We start from the raw sequence: 25,447 nt of genomic DNA on the forward strand, positions 1-25,447 counted from the left end.
TGGCTGGTAGCCTACTGGGAGAGCTGAGAAAAGAAAGTCCTGACCTGGGGTGTCCATGTACGTAGAATGCAAAAATTCTGTGACCTCAGATTTATGTGTCTCTCTGTTTTCCTGGCTTTTTGAGGCTGCAACCCAGATGCAGTGTTCCCCTGCTCAGATACTCATGAGTGAAGTACACAGCAGGCTGGACAAAAATAGACTTCCTTCCTTCCTTGTAGTTAACCTGTTCCATGTACAAGAGTTGGACTGGAGCCAGCAGAGAGACATTCATAACTGCTTCATTGCTAGAAGGGTCCTGATACTATGGAGAAAATTATCTAAGTTCAGGTTTTTCGATTAATACTTAAGCCTTATCCACATTAGGGATGTTTCATTACAAGTGTCCTACCCTTGCTAACCGGGGTCGGCACCACCATGTTGTGAGACGGACACGTGACAGAATTACTGTACTTACTGACGGACATTGGTGGGGGTGGGTGAGGGAGGGGTGGGTTATGTCATTCAGTCATTCAACTTTTTGAAAAAATTACCATGGACCTCAAAATTTTTAGCACAGATACTTGTGTCCATGTACGGACACGTTGCTGGCCCCGGTTGCTAACGCTGGTGCATCCATATAGATAAAGGTTCTATGCCTGGAACCGTTCTTAATTCCATGTCGGTTAAAGCTGCTTGAAGCTCTTCTGATCAAGGTAGTATTTAAAAAGGTGCCTGTCCAAAGCCCCGAAGGGGATTGAGCTACTACCCTGAGTGCTGGGGAGCTGTGGGCAGGTGATTCAGTTCCTGGGCTGTGATAGCAGCACAGGTATGTGATAGGTTTATTTATCACAGCCATGGATTTTGTATGTGTGAGCACGTTTGTCTGTGGGTAGAGATAATTTCTATAGGAGTTGAGGTTGCTGTAGTAGCCATGTCTCTAATAGGTTTCAGAGTAACAGCCGTGTTAGTCTGTATCCGCAAAAAGAACAGGAGGACTTGTGGCACCTTAGAGACTAACCAATTAATTTGAGCAAAAGCAACAGCTCACTTCATCGGATGCATGCAGTGGAAAATACAGTGGGGAGATTTATATACACGGAGAACATGAAACAATGGGTGTTGCCATACACACTATAATGAGAGTGATCAATTAAGGTGAGCTGTTATCAGCAGGAGAAAAAAAACTTTTGTAGTGATAATCAGGATGGCCCATTTCCAGCAGTTGACATAGGACCATCATAGGACCTAATCACATCAGCCACACTATCAGAGGCTCGTTCACCTGCACATCTACCAATGTGATATATGCCATCATGTGCCAGCAATGCCCCTCTGCTGTGTACATTGGCCAAACCAGACAGTCTCTACGTAAAAGAATAAATGGACACAAATCAGATGTCAAGAATTATAACATTCAAAAACCAGTTGAACACTTCAATCTCCGTGGTCACTCGATTACAGATGTAAAAGTCGCAATATTACAACAAAAAAACTTCAAAACCAGACTCCAACGAGAGACTGCTGAATTGGAATTAATTTGCAAACTGGATACAGTTAACTTAGGCTTGAATAAAGACTGGGAGTGGATGGGTCATTACACAAAGTAAAACTATTTCCCCATGCTTATTTCCCCCCCCCCACTGTTATTCACACCTTCTTGTCAACTGTTGGAAATGGGCCATCCTGATTATCACTACAAAAGGTTTTTTCTCCTGCTGATAATAGCTCACCTTAATTGATCACTCTCGTTATAGTTTTCAGAGTAACAGCCGTGTTAGTCTGTATTCGCAAAAAGAAAAGGAGTACTTGTGGCACCTTAGAGACTAACTAATTTATTTGAGCATAAGCTTTCGTGAGCTACAGCTCACTTCATCGGATGCACACTGTGGAAAGTGTAGAAGATCTTTTTATATACACACAAAGCATGAAAAAATACCTCCTCCCACCCCACTCTCCTGCTGGTAATAGCTTATCTAAAGTGATCACACTCCTTACAATGTGTACGATAATCAAGTTGGGCTATTTCCAGCACAAATCCAGGTTTTCTCAGGTTTTTTCATGCTTTGTGTGTATATAAAGAGAAAACCTGGATTTGTATGCATCCGATGAAGTGAGCTGTAGCTCACGAAAACTTATGCTCAGATAAATTGGTTAGTCTCTAAGGTGCCACAAGTACTCCTTTTCTTTTCTCGTTATAGTGTGTATGGCAACACCCATTGTTTCATGTTCTCTGTGTATATATATCTTCTTACTGTATTTTCCACTGCATGCATCCGAAGAAGTGGGTTTTAGCCCACGAAAGCTTATGCTCAAATAAATTTGTTAGTCTCTAAGGTGCCACAAGTACTCTGGTTCTTTTTGTCTCTAATAGGGTAACTTAGCATTAATTCTGTTGGAAGGGGCCTCTAGGCATTTGTCCAGTGTAACCCCTCTGCATTGTGGCAGGATTTATTGATTATTCTTAATCCATTTTAATGTGGGAGTATCTAGTCCAGCAATGAACAGCAATTCCACACCCTCCCTTGTGAGCTTGGTCAGGTGCCTCGCTCCTGAGGATAAACTGGCCCTTTTGCTTCTTAAACCTCTTCACTTCATGTCCTCTTGGTTAATACTGGCTCTGTCCTATTTATAATATTGCTTTCTGTATTTGCAGACCGCTGTCATGTCCCTCCGTTTCACAGGCTAGATATGCCCAGTGTCTTTAGCCTTCCCAAAGGCTCTCATTTCCAAACCATTTATCAAAGTTTTCATTTCTCCTCTCTTAACTTCCTCCAGTTTGACTGAACATGACACTCCCATTTTGGCCTAATTATTGCTTAGCAGGTTGGACTGTTTGTCTTGCTTTTCCCTCTGGTGTTCCAGTTAATGCAATGGGACATCGCCATTGTGCTTTTTACAATTACATCACGTGGTTGACTCATATTCATTGCTGCCGTAGATCCTTGGGAGTGGCAGAGAGTGGTCTGATTGCAGGATGGGGAGCCAGGAATCCCTGAGTTCTAACCCCAGCTCGCATACTAGCTCATTTTTTTGGTCCTGGGTATTTGCCTGAGTTTCCCCATATGTAAAATGAGATAATAAATACAGTGGATAAAAATCTCATCTGCTATAAGTCATACCACTACTGAAGTCAAAGGAGCTATGCTTATTTACATCAGCTGTGGATCTGACCCAACATTTATCTACTCACAGGAATGCTTTTAGGATTAATAAATTGCTGTGTACATGACAAGCTCTGTCGATTATAAGAGTTTAGTATTCCTATTGACTGACTCATCCCATTTTGCATATTGGATTATTCCTTCCATTGTGACCCACTTTGTATTTCCCTTTATTGAATCTGATTTTATAGACTGCAGTCTATTTCTCTTATTTATCAAGATAGTACTGTCCCGATCCGAAAAGAATTTGTTCTCCTTCCTAACTTGGTAACATATGAATTTGATTAGTGGGTTGTTATCCTGATGGCCGCTCTCCTTGTCTTATTTGTGTAACATCAGCTGATGCAGCACTATGAGGAAGTACATGCATCTTGCAAAGATGCGCAGTCTTCGAAAGAAGTTGATTTTCTAATTAGATGCCCTGGGCATGGCCGTCTTCAACTGTGCAGTTGCTACACAGTAGGAGAAAATATGCTGCAAGTATTAAGAAAAAATAAACGCATAACAAAGCACTCCTTTAAGGTACATTAAAATGTGTTAGACATTGATGGGAAGCACACCATTCACAGAAAAGGCCCATTCACTGCGCACTCACTAGCCTGTGAGAAGTGTTGCTGGGTTTTATAGAATAGCTTTCTGATTTAAGGTTTTTATACCGTGTGTCAAGATTTCACAGCATTTGATTTGCAAAGCCTATTAAAAGTTCAGATTCTTAAAGTTTAATAATCTGCTTATACTGGTATATTCCTTTAAAGCTCTTGTGAATAGCACGTCGGACACATTGATCCTTTGCAAAACTTTTAAGCAAATTATGCAAGTATTATCATTTCAAAGCTGTACAAGACAAATTCTACATTAACCGAAGTTCTCCATGCGTCTCTTAATCCTCGCTCCTTTTATACTGTATCCAAATTAACATATTCTTAGCATCCCGTTAAACTATCCTGATTTCACTTCCTGCAGGAAAAAGTTTCTAATTTCCTTTTTATTGCCAATATATTCAGGGTTTTTTAATTGTACAAATAATAAACTATCAAAGCACAGCAGGATGTCCGAGAGAAAACGTGTGTATTGTAACAAGGATGATTCCACGCCAATAATGAACCTTCAGCTCATGAAGAGGACAGTTATTTGGCGGTGTTACAGAATATCAGACACAATGGCATCCCAAAAAAGGAAGGGGATTTTATAACGTTTTAGATACATAAAACAAAGTTTCCTAGCATATGTAAGATTTACTTAGGCCAGTGTAGTAGGTTGTTCCCAGAGTATTTTAAGAATGGAGATCATGGGTCTCTCTCTAGATATATTAAACATACCTGTTGATCCAACGGCCGACCAACACTTCCATCATTAGTATGTCTCGAACGGTATTGAACTAAAGTGAAGTGAAGTGATAAAGGGTTTGTACCATCCCCAGTGTTGCCAACTCTCATGATTTTATTGTGACTCTTGCCATATTTGGTGGGGTTTTTTTGCTAAAAGCCCCTGCTTCTGGAGTCAGGCTATTATCTGATAATCTCAGCTCTTATTTAGAAGAGCGTAAGGAATACTTCACCAGCCACCATGTGATTGAATGGCAGTGCCTGGCAGGGGCAGCACATCCCCCTTGCGGGGCCGGCCCACCACAGTTTGGCACATGAGGCGGGGAGCTCAAATGACGCCCCCATGCCCCCTCGCTTGGGCTAAAACTTTGAAAGGTCTCAATTCTGCCTTCTTCCCATTCTACTCCTCTCATGGTGCTGCTCTGCTACCTACCCCAATACAGGAGAACTAACAACTTAAAATGCCTTGTTCAAAAATTGTAAGTAACACTTAACTTTCAAACGCCTGAACAGCAAATGTAACTTTTCTTTTCTGCATAGTAAACACTGGCATTTTTATCTGTTTGAATAATCAAAGTGGTGCTTTCCGTGTCTTCTGGGTTGCAAAGATTTGAACTGCTTCCTGCTGAAGGTTCACAGTCTGGGCCAGTTCATGCTCTATTGAGATGGTTGCAAGGCCGACCAGCCTCTCCTGTGTTGTTGTGGAGCGTAGATGTGTTTTTATTAACTTCAACTTGGAGAAGCTGCATCCTTCACTGGCAACTGTTACAGGAAGTGTTAGAAGTATGCGCAGAGCGACAAAAGCATTTGGAAAGAGGATGGTCATCTTATTTGTGCACATATATTCCAGAACAGCCTTTGGAGTTGATCCTGCTGAAATGTATCTTGAAAGGGCTTTCAGTTCATCACCTAAATCACTCGCATCAGTATCGCGCATGTCATCAGGTGTCAACACTGTCTCTAGTGCCCTGCATTGCTGGTGTAGGTCTTCTTCTGGTATAGTGAGGTGTTTTGGAATATCATACAACATCCCAAATATACTGCTGTGTTCCTTGAGCTGCACGAAACGTTCTTCAGCTGACTGTATTGCACAATCTGGCACCCAGTTAAAGAATTCAACTTTGAATTGTTGTTTGGGGTCTCTTATGGGATTATCCTGTGCCTCGTCATCAAAATGTCTTCTTTTTTGGTGACTCTTGTATTCTTGAATGGGTGGGAAAATAGCTTCAGTGTGAAGTTCCTCTGCCAATTTCTGTGCAGTCTTCAGAACATTTTGAAATCCCTCATCTGACTGGTAAGACTGTAGGTATGACTTTGTTTTGTCCAGTTGTTCCATTGCTCCAGATATATCAAGGTCAACACCTTGGAGTCTCTTGCTTACAACATTTATTTCAAACTGTATGTCATGCCACAACACTAAGCCACACAGAAATTTGAAGTTATTTATGTTTCTGGTGATTCCATTTGCCTCTGCCACTGTTTTCCCACGAACAGTTCCTGTCATAGCATTATCCTCCATAATGGCAACTATGGCATCATCTATCTTCCCAATTTGGTGTTTGATAGGCTTTATCGCCTCCACTCAACTTTCCCATCATGTGGCACTCAGTGGTTTCAGTGTCAGAGAGGATATTCCGAAATGTTGCTTCAAAATCTGCCATTGATGAGTTGATGCAGAGAAAAATACATAGATCTTTGAATTACATTAAAAAATTCAGGAGCCTCACTAGAAGCTGATGCTGCATGAACTGACCAGTTCAGTGAATGATAACTGCATGGGACAAAAAAAGCTCAAGGGTTTAACTCTCGGATCCGTGTCCGCACTCCTCTGTTCTTTCCTCTCATGTTGGCACCATTATTGTAGCCCTGACCTCTCCTGTCAGCTGTCGCAATTCCTGTATCTTCCAGCTTTTTAAGAAGCACATTTGTCATACCAGCTCCTGTAGTATCATCAAGGTCAATAAATTCTAGAAAATGCTCTCTGACAGTCACCATTGCAGGGACATTTTCTCTGGGTTCTGTTGTTACAAAATGCACCAAGTCATTTGTTCCATATGGCTGATGTCAGGTGTTCAGTCCAGAATAACAGAGTAAGATCTTGCTGACTTCAGATCTGCCACAATCTTCTGTTTGACTTTTGTTGCCAGTAACTGTATGATCTCATTTTGAATTGTTTTCCAAGGTAGTGGGTGGTGACTCTTCTTAGATGCTCCTGGAGTACGGCATCAAATTCAGCCATCAGCTCCACAATTTTAAGGAAGTTTCCATTGTCTGGCACATACAGCTGATCTGAAGTGCCACGCAGTGCTAGGTTTTGGGTACCAAGCATTCTCACAAAGGCAATAAGCCTTTTCAGAACATTTTGCCAGTCAAGAGACTCTGAAGCAATCTTCTCTTGATGCTGATCATCTATGGTGGCCTTTAACCGTAGTCTCATCTCAAGCTCTTTCCACCTATGGAATGCTCTCTGGTGATTTAATGCCTTCTCATGGCATGCCAGATTTTTCCAGTCCTTTGTTCCTGTAGAACCCAAAGTGGCTGGAACATTAGACTGGAAGAGTTTGCAACAAAACCAGTATGCAGCATTCTGGATTTTTGAGTACATAAGCCATGGCCTCTCCACTTTGTCACCATTGGGGATTTCACGCCAGTAATGTGTTGGATGGAAACTTCTATTTTCATTGTCTTTGGGGAACATGAAGTTTTTCACTTGCTGTGGCCCACGCAGTACAAGGAAGTCCCTCAGGCTACTGCTCAAGTGGGTCCACAGTCCTTGATCATTTAGACTTAAGGAATTAAACTCAGCAGCAGCTGTTTCTTGCGCCTCCACCACCCTCTTCTCTGATCTACACTTTTCTTCAGGAATGTGCACGGTTACATCCATTGGAGATGGAGATATGGATGCTGCAGTAGCTGCCAGGTCACCTGCACTCTGACTAACTGGAAGATCAGGCATCTCCTCACCACTCACATCCTCACTGGAACCGGAAGGCTCACCGTGAACATTTGTGTCTACGTGTCTCAGGAGAGCTCCTTCCTGCTTAGTTAGAAAAGCTTCCTTTGCTTTCTTTCTTTTTCTGAATGCTGCCCCAGAGGGACATTTTCTTCTTTCACTCAAGACTGCTGTTCTGTGCCAGCTAGAGTGGCTCTCAACACTCAATTGAAAGGGACAAATAAGCAGCCTGGTAGCAGGGCCTGAGCGAGGGAAGATTTCAGCATCTTAAGGGCCTAACTGGCTCCTACTACTCCAGTTGACTGCCTGTTCTCCTCAGGTGGGTTCAGGGAAGCAGCAGGAAACAGGAAGCTCCCTGAGAAGCTGGTGTTAATCAGTCCAGGTTCCTGGGGGTACTACAGAGGTACATAAGAGGCTCCTCCTCTCTCTCCCTGCAGCTCCTGCTGCTTTCTGTTATTCCCTCTCACCTTTTCTCCTGCCTGCCTGTTCTGTCACTTGTGCCCTCCTTCCTCCAGCACAGCACTCCCCCATCTCTGTGGGTCTAGAGCAGAGAGAATCCAGATGCAGACACAATTTTCTACACTCTGGGTCCTAGTGGCACCCCCGCACGGTCTGGCACCTGAGGCGGCCGCCTCCGTTTGCCTCATGGTAAGCCCAGCCCTTCCCCCTTGGTCGCCTTCTTGCGACAGTCAGTCAATGGGGCTGTACGTCTGAAAGGAGAGCTTTTGTTTGGTGGCCTGGGTCCCTGCAAGAGGCTCTTGGTGTGGCTGACTGGGACTCAGGGCAGTTAATATTACCAAGCAAAATAGAAAAGAACCGCCTTCCAGTTTTGCTCGAGGTCTGGCAATACTGTATCCCACAGAAGAAGGTGAACACTTTAAAGATTCCAGGCCAGGCTCTCAGCTGGTATAAATCGACATAGCTCCATTGGCTAGAAGAGGTCCTGCAATGCAGAGCACTTTTGATATTGTAGAATGGGTTGCTGCTGTTGTCTCAGGATCCATTCCTATGGGCCCTCTTTCCTTAAAAGGCTTACCTACACATGGAGCGATCGGGTTCTATTGCTTTCGGTCCCCCTGCATCACCAAGAAACTAAGGTTCAATGAGCAGCATCAAAGTGAAGAAGTCAAAGAAGACAGAACATTCTGCTCCCCTCTAGCAGGCTTAAAGTATGCAGCTGCATTTGAATAAATACTTTGTAGCCAGGAGGCAGGCGTAAATTAATTGGTGTTTGAACGAAAAGGTTACTTTCCTCTTTCATATATAGTACTTTACACTTGACTTGCAGGATTATTTTCTGTAAATCATACATTGCACTTCAGTAATTTATCTCCAAACTTAGCACAGCCAAGTCGGCTCCAGCTGTCTCTCTGCCTTTCAATGCTAAAGCAGATTCTGTGGGGAAGGAAACACACCAGTACATTTATTATCATATGTTTAAAAAATATTTTGCTGTCTGGACTCCAGTGCTCTGAAATGAAAATCAGGAGGTAAAACTTGTTGGGAACCCCGTTGGTTAAATCTAATTGAGCTGGAGTGGGAAAGTATTTGCAAAGGTGAGAGTTTTGGATGTGAGGGTTGGGGCAAACCCCTTATTTGGGTTTAATACCAAATATTTATGACTTACGAATGAAAGAGGAATATGTAACCCATGCAAGGCTTTAGCTTGGTAATGTTTTCATCATGTGATTATCTTTAATGATCTTTAGTGACAGCCATGTATCAGCACACTTTACAACAACGTGACATTTCTCCTTTTGAGATTATCTTCTCACAAACAGTAGCTCCTATCCAGGGAACTATGGGAGGGAAACCCGCGTTACTCTGCTGAATGACATCCTACTACAGGGTATCACATCTGAGGTAGGGATCTTTGGTTTTGTGCTGCTTATGAAGTGGTGGCCGGGCACATGATCCTGTTATAACATTGGTGTTTCAAAAGGCAGGGCCCCAGTTGGAGCTCGGAGGACTTTAATAATTTACACCAGTTAGCAGTATATTAGTCAGTGCTGACAGCGTCCTTAGAGCACGGGATCTGTATCAGGGCTTGTTAGTGCTCATGTCTGGAACAGAAGCATCTGCAAAACAGCTCAGATTCAATGGAGACGCCTACACTCTGTAGAGGTAAGTTGGAAACATTCTGCATCCGTCACTAGGTGCCTTTCTGTAGCTGTCTTGCCTTCATCCCTTGATCAGTTTGGCCCGGAGACTTCCCATTGCTGTCACTCAAGGCAATGCGGGAACAACCTGGCCCTCTTTGGTCCAAGTTCAGCAAGGCACCTAAGCACATGCCGAATGCTGCCCCTGTTCCACAAAACACTTTATTCTTAGACGATAAGTTTGCTGTAAATCTATAAGATGAGGTCACGCAGTCCCTGCTTGTGCCATACCGTGGCCACTTTCGTGCTAATTAACACACGCTCACTTGCTGAGTTGAATGGAAAGACAAAAAAGGAAGTTTCTGGCAGGATTCTCCTAACAAGTCACAGAACCCTGAGGAAAAGTAGGGTGTTTTTGCCATTGGCTTGCCTATACTTTTCTTTCCCGTGAGTATGGTCGCAGGGCTGGCTTTAGGACCCAGTAAGCCCGTTAGCTGCTTATGGCTGTCAAGTGGGCGGCACCTTGGGAGACCATGCTGCAGGGATGGTGCCCGCTGCCCTTTCCAGGAAAGCTGGGATTTCAGGACTCTTTTTCCTCCTTCCCTTACTGAAGCTAAGTTTCAAACTCTTTTGGCTCACACACGATCTTTGGGTGTGCTCAGAAAAGATGCCCAGGCTCACTTCATACAGTCCTGCCATGCCTTAGGTGCAGCTAGGCTTCGGGAAAGCCATAACCCCTATGCTCTGGTAGTGACTTTCCGTCCAGCTGAACTGAGAGAATGAAAGCCCCAGCTCCGCCGTCCAGCCCTGTTCAGCAAAGCACGCTAATCATAATGGATAAGATTTTCAAAAGCACCGAGTGACTTAGGGACCTGTCTGATTTTCAAAAGTGACATAGGAGTTCAGCACTTAACCGCCGTTTGTGCCTTTGAAAATCTCTCCCTGAGGATCACTCAAAGTCCGTGGGACTCAGGCTCTTAAGTCACATTGGCACTTCTGAAAATTTTACCTGAGGTGCTTAAAGTTAAGCATGCATTTAAGTGCTTTGCTAAATAGGGATGGAGTGAAACGTGCTTAAATGCCCTTAGAGAATCTGTGTCATTGTCTGCCTGGGGGACCTGACTCCATCCCTAGGCCAAGGAAATGCATTTGGGATGTCTGTTTGCTTTGTGTTAATGATACTTTCACCTTCAGAAAAGCAGGAGATCCTCTTTGAGCCTCACAGCTCTGATTGTCAGAGTCCACAGTTCCCGTCGGCTCCAATGGGAGTGGAAGAGATTGGGCTCCCTGAAAATCAGGCTTTGCATCCAGTGCGGTATGTGGGCTTTATAAACGATTCCTAGATTCATGGGGTAAGGTCAGAAGGGACCAGTCGATCATCTACTCTGACCTGTCTCCCGCAGGCGAGAACATTTCACCCACTTACCTCTGTATTGAGCCCAATAACTGTGAGTGAGGGGGTGACTCAGCCTCTGACTTTGTGCCTTTCCTCCTTTGCTTTCCTGTTGTCATGTCCTTTTGCATAAAAGCAGGGAGTTTGTCCCCTGACAAGGTGTGTTCCCTTTTCCCACGGGTGGAGGCCAGGCTGAAGTCTCGTGATCTGGAGTGTAATAGCAGGGCAGGTCTGGATGCTCGTGAGCAAACCAGCTCTCTTTAGGTTTAGTTTTGTGCCCATGAATTCATTGCTCAGGAGAAGGAAGGGCTACATTGCCTACCCATGGACTGAAAGCCTTGTGATTCTGGGTACAGCCCAGGTAGCAGGACAGTTCTAGGGAGAACCCCACAAGGGGAACCTCCCGGAGTTTCCCCCCAACATTCAGGTCCTCTCTTGTGGGTTTTCCTGTGCAGGAGGATGGCTTCGCCATTCGGGTATGTCTACACTGCATCATAAACCTGAGTCTGTGGGACCTCGGCTTGTGGACTCTGTGTTCCCAAGTGCACGCTTGAGCATCCTCACTGCATTGCAAAACTCAGGTTTTACAATTGCTGGACCCACAAGTGTGCTAACATCCATTTTGTGCGACGTAGACTTTCTGACTCGGGTCTGCAGCTTGAGCAGGGTCCCCACTGCAAAATACAGGGCTTGGACCCGAGTCTCAGCAGGACTCAGGCTATGACTCACCACTTTAACACGGTCCTAGGACCCAGGTCCTGAGTGCTTACTGACCCAAGTCAGACTGATTTGTGTGTGGATGGAAGGGGTGCTTGGGCTCAATCCTTAGCGTGCAATGAATACATATTCTTTGTCTCACTGGTAGCCTATGACTCCAACCCTGTCTCTAATGGAGTTAACCAGGGCCACTCACTGTGCCTTCCATATTCTCCACATTCACTGAATGTTTGCCACTGGACATTATCTCCCATGTCCCTACCACTTCTACTGTGCTCCGTCATCTATGACATACTAGAGTGTAGAGAGTCTGATCTTGCAGTCCTTGCCCAGACAAAACTCCCATTGACTTCAGTGTGAGTTTTACCTGCTCAGGGATTACAAGATCAGTTTATTTGCATTTGTATTACACTATTCCAGAAGAAATGTATTCCTTTGATTTAGGTATGGTCCAGACAGGGGCTCAGTTCTGCTCTCACTGAAGTCTACAGAACCCAGGAGTTAAATCTCACTGAAACTCCAGAACACTTTTCAGCAATGTACTTTAATGTTCTGTCTCTGCATTTTAAAATTAGCTTCACATAATGACAGCAAAGGTAGCAATTTCTCAGGCATCTAAAAAGTCCGGCCTTTACATGTTCATGTTGCTAATGAATTTATGGTTTTATAGACGTGTTGGCTTGGTTTAGTAGTGTTCTGCGATTGTGTGATAAAACAACAGGTCTAGCACCTCAGTCCTGCAAACATTTATGTGTGTAAAGTTAGGCACGGCTCTTGCAGGAACAAGTGTTTATGAGTGTAATAATTGAACGGCAGTAATGCGTCTTTCCACAAGATGGTGCCCTGAGAATATGGATTCTGCTGTAGCGCGTGTTTGTTGAGAGCCAGCTATTTATTTGGAAACGTTTGTTATTTCAGCCTCAGTGGAAATCATGAGCTCCGTCCAACAAAGCATTTCAGCACACGCTGAACTTTCAGCAGGCAAGTAGCCCCTGCTCGTGTGCTTAAGTGCTGGGCTGCGGTGCAGTGGTGCCTATTGTTTTGTGTATTTGGTACTTTCCCATCGTGATTATCCTGCTACAAGACTTTTCAAAATATACATGGAGGCTTGTGCATTTAACATTAAACGCTGAATCCCACAAGAATCGCACCGAAGTTCATTTTTTTAATAAAAGTCGTTCAGGAAAGACACATGATAATTTAATTGTACTTTGGGTAACACACCGGTACAAAGGTGGCAATTCGGAGTGCTACAAGATCGATTAAATGTATAGGCAGGGTGGCCTTGAGGTGGAGGCATTAGATGGGGACTCAGGAGATCTGCTCTGGCTCTTCACAGACTCCTTTGGCCAAGATACATGGGGCCCGACTGAAGGCCACTTAACAACGTACTTCACTTTTAGCACGAGCTTCAAGTCAAGCGGTGATTAAGCGATTTCCAGAGTGGTGATCGGTTTTAAAATCGGGTGGAAGTGCGTTCTTGAATTGTGGCCTTTCTCTCTCTGCCTCCGTTCCCCATCTGTAAAATGGAAACAGTTGTCTTGTTTGCCTGGCCTTTTTCTGCCTTGTCTGTTTAGGCCGTGAGCTGTTCGGTGAGACGGTGCTTCAGGGTACGTTGACACTGAAGCTGGGAGTGAGCCTCCCGGCCCGGGTATCCAGACACGCACTGGCTCCGCTCAAGCTAATGTGCTTAGAAATAGCAGTGTGGCTGTGGTGACCTGGGCCAGCCACCGGAGGGGTTGGGTGGGCTGCCGCAACCTCCGCGTTTCCCATTTTAGCTCCAGCAGAGCTGGAGCGTGGCTGTCTGCCCGGGCGGGAGGAAATGCAGCCTGCTGCCGTGTAGACATCCGCTGACTGACTCTGGCTATGTCTCTGCACAGCCCCTGCCACCGGGGGGCCCTGGTCTCAGCGGCGGACTCTCATTAACACTACTGTGTGACGGATCTCGCATCAATCAAACGAAGGCAGTTCTGAATAGCCCTTGTCCTGAAACCTGGCCCCTGTTGTATTTGAAAAGCTGCTCAGATTTCAGGCTTTGGGGCCGGGTTCCTAGTGACTGCTGTAAATCTGGAGGCACTCCAGTGGCCCTGGGGGAACTGAGCACAGACTGTGGACGTCATGCTGTTAACTTGGCCAAACCCTTTTCTGAAGCCCTCTCCCACACAGCAGAACACCCCACACTCTCCCTGTTGCGAAGACTTGTGACCTGGTGTCATCTCGGACGCCGTTCCCCTCACATCTGGCTTGCATCCAAATTTTGCTGCTCCTTCCTCCGTACTATTCCCAACCCCTGGCCTTTCCTCTCCATCCACACAGCTCCCAGGCCTCCCATCCTGACTGCCGCAGCGTCCTCCTCCCTGGGCTCCCGACACCCACGTCGCCCTCTGCGATCCGCGTCGCCCCTGCACCTGCTGCCATCCCCGCTATGAATTCTCCGCTGGCCTGGCTCCCCCTCTTCGCTGCATCTGAGCTTCTTGTGATTGCCTCCCAGGTCCTCCCTAATGCCGCCCCTCTTTGCCCTGGTCTGGCCTGGCATCGCCTTCCCACCCGCTCTGCCCTGCCAGTGCTGCCAGCCCCATGGTGGTATTTGCCTGCTTCTCCTGCAGGGGGTCTCCTTGCTTTCTTACGCTGCTGCCCCTGAGCTGGCCCCACCTCGCCTCCTTTAAATCCCCTCTGAAGTCCCACTTCCACTGCAAAGTCTACAAGACATGTGCTGACTCATCCATTTGGCCCGCTCATTACTTTAGCCAGGGAACCATTGCTGTGGAGGGAGGGGGCTGGGTCACTGGGGTGGATTCTGGGCCACAAGGGGGTTGAGCTGTAGAGTGGGAATATTTTTCACATTTAACTTAAACCAGCACCACAACACACTTGGACCTACATCAGACACCTGGCGGTCGTCACCCAGCTAACCTGCCTTGTGTGTCGTATCCCTTTCCACACCTTGGGCTGTCTGTCCTCTTAGACTGCACCCAGATTGGAAGCTCTTCAGGGCAGGGCCCATCTTTTTATTCTGTGTTTGTGTAGCACCTGGTGCCGTGGGGTCCAAACTGGGGTCCTAGGTGCTGTGGTTAGAGAAATAATAACGTCCTCTGCTTCTCAGCGCAGAGACCGTGTTTTCCTCTGTGACAGGAAGGCAGCTAGCATGCTGCGATCTAAGCAATAAATAATACGGATTGCTGAGTCCAGTCCATCACCCAATGCTGTCTTCTGTGTTCACTCTCGCAGGTACAGTCACCAGGCAGTGAGGAATGGGGGGAAAGCTCAAGCTGGCACCCACGAGATGAAAACAAAGGGTCCCGAGCCAGTGATCAGCCAGCTCATCGACAAACTGAAACACATCAACCAGGTGGGTGCGAGGGCAGGGAGCGGGGATTGCTCTGGGGGGGGAGGTGGCGCGTTTCCAAATCTGCCCTGCTTTGCTCAATTAGATACGTTTCTTGGATTTTATTGGCATGTGCAAATGACAGCGGAGTCATATGATGTCAGTTGTGAGTATGGGACCCAGGGCCACGACACACGTGTGTGCCCAGCTCCACCACTCTTATGGTCCAGACTGGAACTTGGTGCAGTCTTGAGGAGGGGTGCTCAGGGAGCCAGGCTTTCAGGCAGGGGCGGCTTTAATGGGGTTCATGGGCACATTTGCACCCACAGAGACCCCAGAGCAGTATTTCTTGTCCCAGGGGACTCAGCCCAGCTCCCTGCGCTGGGCATTGCAACCCAGGGACACTGACCACCCACAGCAGCACCACAACCCTCATCCCAGCCCAGTGCAGAGGGAGGGCCCAGCAAGGGGTGGGGGTTGAGAGCAAGCTGCCCCACACTCCCCCCGACAGCAGTGTCTGGTCTCAGTTCTCTAGAGCAAACCCCGCCATGCTCAGCACATTTGATGGCAGTTCTGTGTTGTGTGGATGAGGCTTGTGAAGATAATTGTTATCCTTTGTCCGGGGGAGTGGGTCTGCAGAATCTGTTCCTGCATGGAGGCCATGCTGTCAGACACTGCAGCTGCATCTCCAAGGGGATGGGATGGTTTTGTGACTGACACATTAACGTAAGGAACATGCTAAGTTTGGGGTAGCAAAGCAGTCATCAGATCTCAAGCTTCATGTCACAGACTGATCACCGCAAGGGCCAGGAAGGAATTTTCTGGCCTTGCCCAGTTTTCCTGGTGCTTAATGTGAAGTTTTCATGTGCACCTGGAGTGTTGGGTATTGGTCCTGTTGGAGGCAGTTTATCAGGCATGATGGCCCCAGTCTGAGCTGATGTTTCCACTCTAGATATTCAGGATTGCACCGATAGAAGCAATATGGTTCCATTAGTTATTGGCCGCCTTCCCTCTTGCTTCCATTTGCTCTGCCCTGAGTTAGCGGGATGAGGAGCACGCGTCCTTAGCACCACCACCACCAGTCCGTGCCCCAACAGCTCAGGATTAGGTCCTGGGCTGGCTTTCTTTAAGATGACCACTTAACTTCCCCATGTTCTCTCTCCTGGTGTCATGGTTTCTTGGCTTCCTGCCTTGCCCCAGACCAGCAGAGCTCCTGTCCACCCCTGGACTCTGCTCTCATTCCTGTGACACTAGTGTGCAGCGATGTGTGGTTGTTTTAAAATGCAGCTGGGGGCTTATGCCTTTGCTGTTTCTGGGCACAGACTGTTTGGGGGCCTTGTGGGTTCAACTATCCAAGTAATAATAATGTGCCCTGTAATATGGCTGAGTTACCCAATTTAGCCTGAAAGCAGAGTCCATGCAGGGAGAGCTTTCTTGTGAGCTTTCTTCGTAAGCTTTTGAACACAAACAGGTTTAAAAAAAGCTCAAGGAGGCTAAAACAAAACCACACTTTCAAGGCTGGCCTGCAGGTTGGTTTTGCTCTTTCGGAAGTTCTTAGCTGAGGTGGTTTGCTGATGACTTCTTCTTTTCTGCTTCAGTGATCACCAGGGAACTGTATTCATAGCATTCCCTGGCTTGAGTCTTTAGGTCCCCAAGACACACCTCTGTTACCTCCCCTGTGGGTGTAAGTAGCAGGCAGTTTTGCTTAGGAATTAACTCTTTCTGTGCTTATGTGACGGTGAGCCATGTACACCCTGACACAGAATAGCAGAGCTTACTGTTGGGGCGCAGGTCCAGTTTTCCTTTACATTCATACATGCCAGCTTGCAGTACTTTACAATACAGGGTAACAGGTCTTGCTTATTAAAAGGAGAAAAAGTCATAATCAGCTCCCTATTAAACTGTGAAGAAGGCAGGTTTCAGCCTGCTGGTGGTGGTGATATTTCGCTATTCACAGTGAGAAAGCCACACTGAACAAAACATGCTTATTAGCGTTCTTGAAACTGCGGCTATACAATGATTGTGAAGTGCTGGCTGCCAGATTGGGTCAAGTCAGGTCTTTTGCTGATCAGTTCAGGCTGCAGGGAGGCTAAGTTTCCTGGACTAGGAGACCAAGGGTAAATTAGTCAGTTGAACTGAACTGTTTACTGGTAAAGCTACAATATATGTAGCTGAAAAAACCAAAACAAAAAAAAATAACTCCCAAATTTTTCAATTTTGAAACTGAAAAAAAGAAATTGAGAAAAAGGAAGTGTGGAAAGCCCAGTGGGGAGCTGGTCACAGGACAGGTTTCAGAGTAACAGCCGTGTTAGTCTGTCTTTGCAAAAAGAAAAGGAGTACTTGTGGCACCTTAGAGACTAACCAATTTATTTGAGCATGAGCTTTCCATCCGATGAAGTGAGCTGTAGCTCACGAAAGCTTATGCTCAAATAAATTGGTTAGTCTCTAAGGTGCCACAAGTCCTCCTTTTCTTTCTGGTCACAGGACAGCCACTTACCACTGCTATTACCAGACCAGTAGATGGCAACCCAAGTCTGCAGCTTTACCACTATCTAGTGCAGTTCAACTGCGCTTTTTTAATACATGTAAATATACAGAATGTGAACACTTTGAAAAATCAAACGCCTTTGTGAAAATGTTAACTTTTGGGGCAAGGCCATTTGTCATTGGAAAAGAGTTCAGAAGAAAACATTTTGAAAGCAAAAGATAATACCTGAGAACTAGCTATGAACCAGCTATTCATGCCAAATACGTTAAGCCAAGCTAAATGGCTCAGATCCTGGTAAAAGGAAATCTGGATTTTTCTTAGACTTGAGATTTTGTGGATTGAATCTCACCATTGTGCTTAGTTCCTTGGCCCAGGAAAGTTTCTCTGTCTCATTCACATCTGCACTGACAATGGGCTCCCAAAGAGGAGGAGATATGAAAAGCTGCAATTCTGGTTGGGTCAACAGTCATGTTGTAGAATGCAGTGTGGAATCCCAAACTGGAAGAGAGACGAAAAGTAGCTCATCTGCTCTACTCAAGTGGAAAGCATCTTTTAAAGGAGGTTTCTTCAGGCTTTCGGTGTCTGTTGGAGAAGAGGGGCAATGAGTACCGCTTTTCAGTGGTCAGCTCTTCGTGCTCAGGTTTCTGAAATGCATTCTCTGTAGGTATCCAGCACATAGCAACAATGTCTTTCAAGTGGCTCCCAGTCCATTGTTTTGATCAGAGGAGATGCAGCTTTGATCCCAGAGACATATGTAGGCTCCCTTTCCAGTTAGTTGAGTTCCAAAACTCTTTAACTCTTGGATGTGGCTAATAGATGTAATTTATGTTTTACAATGTTTTAGCCTTTATTTATTATATGCTGTTCATGCTATAAAAATAAATACTTTTCCAAAAGCATGACAAAGCTTCAGAATTCTCTGGAGATGGTTCAGGTTTGGTGAATAAATTGTATAGTTCTGTCACTCATTAACCAATCAGTTTTCTCCCTCTGAATCTAAATAAATGCGTTCATAGCCTATAAAGCGCCCCCCGCCCCGCACTCCACAAGTTGTTTTCTGTGTTGTAGAACTTGCATGCTTTTCAAGCAATCATGTGGACCTCATTCGTACACTAGAATGGATGCCCAGAGGTTGGAAGGAAAGCAGCCAGTTAAAACTATACAAAAAGGGAAATAAAAAGGTCTGTCTGAATTTATTAGGTTTGGTTTATGGTCTTTAAAAAATAAAACACACAGCAGTTTGAGTAAGTTTAATGTCTCAGGTCAGATCTTTCTGGGGTGAGTGACATTTTCTGGAGCATGATTCCTGATAATAAGATTGAAACACAAAACAGCTTGGCGGGTCTTTTTAATGTGTGATTTGTGGGTGGCTCTGTTTATTGTGGGTTGGTGGGTGAGCTGGTTTATCATCATCATCATGTTAGTACTGGGATTTTTTAGATTCCTTTGCCTTTAGACCAAGTTGTGATTTGAGTTGCTTTCACTCTGTGCCCAGAAGCATGGATGGCTCATACATAAACATTAGCGTTATCACATTTGGGAAGTCAGGGATCTTTTTGACGGAAGTGAGTTTTAATTGATCCCTATTTTTATTTCTCAGAGCACCCTGTGAGGTAGGGCACTGCTGCTGTTCCCATTTTGCTGCTGGGGAACTGAGGCATACAGAGGCTATGGTCCCTCAGGGAGTGTCTGGCAGAGTAGGAACTTGAACACAGGCATCCAAAGTCCTAGGCTAGTGTCTTAACCATTGGACCAGTCATAAGCTTATCAACCCCCCTGCCCCGCCCCATTTCTGGTGGGTCTATCTCCAGGAAGAGGAGCATTATTTTGAAACAATACTTGGTAAGAATTGGAATAAAACCCCTAAAAGGAGAATAAGTGGGCAAGATAATGTCATTAGAAAATTGAGAGGCCTGGAAACATATTTTAAATTTCCAGACACTGGAGTGCAGGACTCATTTAAAATATTTCAAATATATTGGAGCTTGACAGATCTTTGGTTTGCACATCAAACAGTCTGTAATTTATTACACTGTGTAGGGACTGTGTTTTTATCATATTGCATATTCTCTAGCCAGAAATATAACAGCCAGCTAAGCTCTTGAAAAAACCCATTTGGGAATCACAGTCCAGGCAATAGGCTTTCACAAACCCTGGGAAATTAACTTTGATTGATTCCCTAGAATATAGAGACTATGTGATTTCTAGGAATATGCTTGTTTTACAAGGTGAAACCTTCGTGTCTTTTTCTCATGTCCAGTTTAAGGCCCTGATCCTCCAGTCAGGTCAAGGTATTGGGCCTTCTGGGGTTCTGCAGGGGGAGCTCCCAGATAGCATCAGAGTCAAAATTTGGAAGTGCAAGAAGCAGTAAAACTCAGCGTTCTCGAAGGGGAAAAGCATAAAGATGAGAGGCAGCGCAGTGGCCAACACACACAGAGCATTTGCAGACTGGGAATCGAAGCTCAAGCAGGGTTGTTTAAAGGTACTTGGATTGACTAAGATTATGTATTCGGTACTTGCTGAGAACGGTTGCTACGGAGGCCGTGCTCGCATGGAGTCATTTGGAAAGTGGCCAAAAGGCTACGATGTTATGGAATCTAATATAAACAAAACAGGCCTGGAAACTGTATCACAGTCTTATGCCTAAGTGTCCTTCTATCCCCTGATGGAATGCCTGAGTCCCAAGTAGGGTGACAAGACAGCAAGTGTGAAAAATCGGGATGGGGGCTGGGAGGTAATAGGAGCCTATATAAGAAGATGACCCAAAAATCGGGACATCTCGTCACCCTAGTCCCAAGGGACATACCAAGGTGGGTTTATTAGCTTCCCTCCAACCCCCACCTTGGTAAAGCAAGACCATACTGACTTAGTAGCTGGGAATACATCCCTGGCATATACTATGGACACCGAGCAATGACAGCAATGCGTTTGCTGAGCAATTGCTGCACGTCTGTAGGCAAAGAAAGTCAGTCTGTCTGCCCCACCTTCAGCAGATAAAAAACCAGCAAATATGGTGCCCACCCAGTGTTGAGATTGCTGCTCTCCTTACAAGGGCTGGCAGGTGCCATGATGCTACTCAGGGGGAAAAGGGTGGGGTGGACTTAGGGAGACTGTCATTTCCTGCAGTAACTGTAGCTCTCCCATGTAAAGTCATCACTGCATTCCTGCAATAATCAGTGTGGTTGCCAGGTGTCTGATGTTACCCGTTGCAGTGCGTGTGCTGTTGATGATATTTAAGAGGGACCCATGTGGCTGTTGTAAAAATGACTTTACTGGATAATGTCAGTGGATGGTTTCAAGTGGGTGTCTTGTAAAATGCGTTATGGGAGACCCTGAGGATTTCACAAGTCTTTCAGAAATGTGTTTTCCACTTTGGAGAGCTAGAGACAGATTAGATGAAATCCCCTCCTGATGCATTGAATTAGATGTTGCTGTATCTCCCGCTAACATTGCATTTTAATCTGGTAACCATATGATAGCATAATAATTAACAAAATGTGTAAACTGCCTGATTTTAAAATAAAACGATACCCAATATTTATCAGTGAACATACAATATTTAACAGCCTATAACAAAAGGAGTCCCGGCTGGCTAATTTTCCAGTTTTGAAATGAATGTATTAGTGCTACAATACTCAGACTGCTGCACGTACAGAATATAGTTGATCAAAACCTCACAGGAAATGTAACAAACAAAATAATGATTTGGGCATGTCTTTTGGGGCACCCTTATGAAACTGTTTGTAGCAATTAAAATATTAAAATCACATGCTCTTGAAAGCAACCAGATGTCACAATTATTTATATTTAAGGCTACTAAATAAAATGACAGAAGATTTTTTTAAAATGTGTTTTGGAATGTATCAGCTAATTCCTTTTTCTACTACATGAAATCATCTATAGTTCCACCAAGTCTAGGTCTGGTCTGTAAAGGCTAACTATGTGGCCCTTTTGTGACTCAGAAGCCATTCATTGGCTCTTGTTACCACACCATTGTAAATATTCGCTCACCAAGTCTGACTGCATATGCAAGCAGCAATTACAAGAGATCTGCTAGGCCAGTTAAATTAGGGGATATGTGACATACGTGAATTAAAACAAAATTAGGTTTGAATATATCTGATTTTTAATTCCAAAAAATTCTTCTTTCCTTGGATATTTTCGTAACATTGGCTTTTACGAAGTATTGCCACCTGTCAGGGCTCTATCTACAAACATCCCGGCTTTACTGGGTTTAATGTGAGAACCCTCTAAGAATAGGTCACACAGAGTGTTTTGTTTTTTTTCTAAATCAGCCTTGAGTTAATTGAATTGATTTTTTTAAACTACTATTGGCTAAGGAATAATCTGCCTCTGTCTGACTTTGTAGTCAATGTATTGAAACTTAGGTTTCTTGACTGTTGTACTTACTATCTTCCCTTACGCATATACAATCAGAGAGTGCTTGCAGCAGTTAAATGTTCTCTGGAATTTGAGGTATTTCCCATTCTAAGTCTACGGGATAGTACAAATGCCATGGTAAACATAATACTATGCTATGGGGCAGTGAACAGTCTTTTGTTTTTTAAACACTGTTCACTAAGGGTGAAATTCACCCCTGTGCAGAGGGCTGGTGTGAGTTCTATTCACCACTTAAACCCTACTTAGCGCACACACTAGGATTTTAGTGGTGTGTATTCCTCATGTTGGCCCTCTGTACGCATGTGAATTTAACCCTATAGCAGTAAGAGGTAGAAAAGACCAGGGAGTTACCCACTCTTGCTATCATTAAAGTCTATGGCAAAACACCCATCAACTTCAGTAAGAGCAGGATCTGGCCATGGATAGTTTATTTCCTACACAGATTGGTCAGGGGTTTTGGAAAGAAATAAACATGTCGGATTTTACCATAAAAACCCAAAGCACTTTGAGCCGTTGTCACACCCAGAGTTTACATAATGAGCATGCAGAGGTGGTTTTTAATAGGTGAAGGAAGTATCCCCTTCGGTTGCATCTGCCAAGAGCGCTTTCCCTCAGAATGATCTTCAGAAAGGGATGGGAGGGGACCAGAAAAGGGACAGTCCTGTGCTTAAAAAAACCTAAAGGCGAAAAAGAAAAATCTCAAGTTTTTCCCAAATATTTTCAATCTCACCTTGTCACAGGGTTAACCACTCACTGTTGGGGTGCCTCCTTGTGGCTCATCTGTGGATTAGTTCTCAACCGGTCTGACGCGCCCCCCCGCCCCTTGGGTTGCTCACCCTTTCGCCTCTCTGGACTCAGGGTGCTCCCCCTTTGTGACTCAGCCCTCTGGCCAGGTCACTATAGTCCTCCCCTTCCAAGCCCACCAGCCAAACGATCTCTCTGCAGTCTCAGACAGTCTTCCAATTCACTTCCTGCTCTGTGCCACTTTCCCAGTGGCCAGCAGGAGAATCCGGGCCTGCCCATTACTCCAGGTTCCAACCCAGAGACCCTATGCCTAGCAACCACAGTCTGCTCAAGTGCCAATTGAGTTCTTTCCTACCAGTCTTCCCTATCTTCTGGCCCATCCCAAAGTTGCCACTGGAGCTTCCTCACCCCCTCTTGGGTTCTTGCCAGAGTCTGTAGTCCAAGGCAGGGCCCCAGGACTTACTCGTTCCTCCCCAGATCTTCTCTTTGCACCTAGCCAACTGCCCTCTTCTCTAGGGAGCGACTGCTGCACTCCTCCTGGCAGCCTTGTCTTACTACCAACTTCCTCTCTTTATAAGTCTATCCCAGCTGGCCTTCTTCAGCCATTAGGCCTCATCAGTCCCTGGCCTTCCTTCAGATGCAGCTTATCAGGTTAACCTGCTTTATGTGAGGTGGACGCTCCATCGCACCCCTTCTTGCTAATCACACATTCCCTTCTGCGGATAATTTGATTTAGCGAGGATTATTTGCCTGTAGCCTAGGATCAAATTTGGATCAATGATTTCTTAGTGGATGACAAATCAATCAATCTTATTTCATTTTCATGGCAAAACCAATATTTTACTAAGCTGACATGCTCAGAGGGAATCAACAAGGGTTGGATTTTGGGATATAATAAAACTAGCGTTTATAGGGTTTCAGCCCATAGACACCAGGGGAGTAATCTCAGCCCCATGGAAGTCAGTCAGCGTTTTGCCATTGACTTCCATGGGACCAGGATTTCACCCCATGTTGTTAAGTTTGACATATTAACATATTACTAGTTAAGCCATTTCACCTTATCACGGCGGCTAATCTATATTGCTCTGTAGCTAGATAATAGCATGAGAAAAGGTGAAGAACTCCATTTTTGTGTTTTCAGTTCTAATATCAGCTGTAGTGCTTAATTTGCTGCTCATACAAAGACGGTCAGGTGCGTCCTGAAGAGTGTGTGCTTGAAACAATACAGTGGAAATCATTTGAAAAAATACCTTTTAAACTGGATTAATTTTCTTTGCATCAAAACATGCAGCTGATGCACAATGGCACTGGAAAACAAACACCAGATATCCTGTAAGTATAAGTGGACTTTATCCTGTTATGAAGGAAATAAACTTGGAATTATAGTTAAATCACAAATCCCACCAACAATTGGATGCATAGATGTCCAATTAAGAGACTACAGTAGTTACTATGGGCCCAATTAATCATATCAAACAGCTTCTTGCTCTGTGTCTAGTCCTCATAATTTAGAATAAAGTTCTCATTGATACTGTAGAAGATAGTTCATGTGATGGATAGCCTCTCAAATACATTCTTGAAAAAACAGATCCAATAAGCAGCCATATTTGGTGCTGCCTTGAGCATGGGGGTTTCACTGTATTTTTGTCCCTAAAAAGGCTGTTGCTTCAGTCAATTTTGACTTTCCAGTAGAAATGGTATCGGCTAGAGGTGGCTGGGGAAAACTGTCACAAACAAATGTTGTGGACTTTTTCAACCATTATTTGTAAACATGAAAATTTATTCAAATTATCAAAATTTCAGTTAGTTCTAGAGTTGGTTAAAAATGGAGATTTGCTGAAAATGTTCCAAATTTAAATTGGGTCAAAATGTATAAGTGTTGACCATCTCTGGTGACTGAATATTTTTGTGTGGTGCGTGACAGCATGGCTGTGTGTTGTTGCTCATGGCCCAGGATGGGCCTGTGTTGCTGTCAATCTGATTTCTTACATTCTAAAGAAAGGGAACTAGTAACAGGAGTAATATTTTTTAAATGAACTTGATTGCATATTAACCAGTTATTGCAATCGGTTACTCTTAACAACTAGTCTCACGACAGCTGCACTAGGGAGAGCGAGGGAAAAAGCAGGGATGTCCGCTCTTTTCTCAGCAGGCTGGGCAGAATTCACCTGCAAAGTTTCTAAATACTTTCTGTTGCTGCTTCTGGGTCTTTTACTGGGAGACTGCCACATTTAAGAACATAAAAACGGCCACACTGGATCAGACCAATGGCCATCTAGCCCAGTATCCTGTCTTCTGACCGTGGCCAATGCCAGGTGCCCCGGAGGGAATGAACAGAACAGGGAATCATCAAGTGATCCGTCCCCTGTCGCCCATTCCCAGCTTCTGGCAAAACCGAGGAACCACCACAGGGAATGGGTCAGGGACAGCCCAAATGGGACAGCCCAAAGCTCAGAGTGTCGCACTGCAAAGCTAGGCCCTGAAGACAAGCGATAGCTTAAGTTCTGGGGATGGGGTTGGAGGAGAACTCTAGTTGTGCATTGAGACAGGAAGATTGATGCTAATAGCTGCTTACAACACAAAATGGGTTAGAGGAAGGAGCTGTATGTCTTCATTTTTAAATGTGGTAGGTTTTCTGGTAAATCTGAGTAGGAGAAACTACATAATGATCTGTAACCACACACATACACAGACAGCCCAGCTGTCAGCTAGCTTCATACTTGTGGCCTTGGGGATAAAACCAGTGAGCGTCTGCTCCAAAAGAGCCTTCTGCCACACCTTCCACTAGATCTGGTGGGTTCCAGCGTTTATAGTTTCTGTTGTAGTGGCTGGTGTGACAATCCCAAACTGAAACACTAGAAT

General features: G+C 44.9%; 1 protein-coding gene across 1 annotated transcript in view; it reads left to right on the plus strand.

Annotated features, from left to right (window-relative positions):
• Positions 1-25,447, plus strand: part of GPC3 (glypican 3) — a 280,435-nt gene that overhangs the window by 190,607 nt on the left and 64,381 nt on the right. The window contains exon 6 of the mRNA XM_077826537.1: positions 14,856-14,976. Coding sequence (XP_077682663.1) covers positions 14,856-14,976 — 121 coding nt within the window. The remainder of the gene's footprint in view (positions 1-14,855; positions 14,977-25,447) is intronic.

The sequence above is a fragment of the Eretmochelys imbricata genome, chromosome 9 (genome assembly GCF_965152235.1).
Source record: "Eretmochelys imbricata isolate rEreImb1 chromosome 9, rEreImb1.hap1, whole genome shotgun sequence".
NCBI lineage: Eukaryota > Metazoa > Chordata > Testudines > Cheloniidae > Eretmochelys > Eretmochelys imbricata.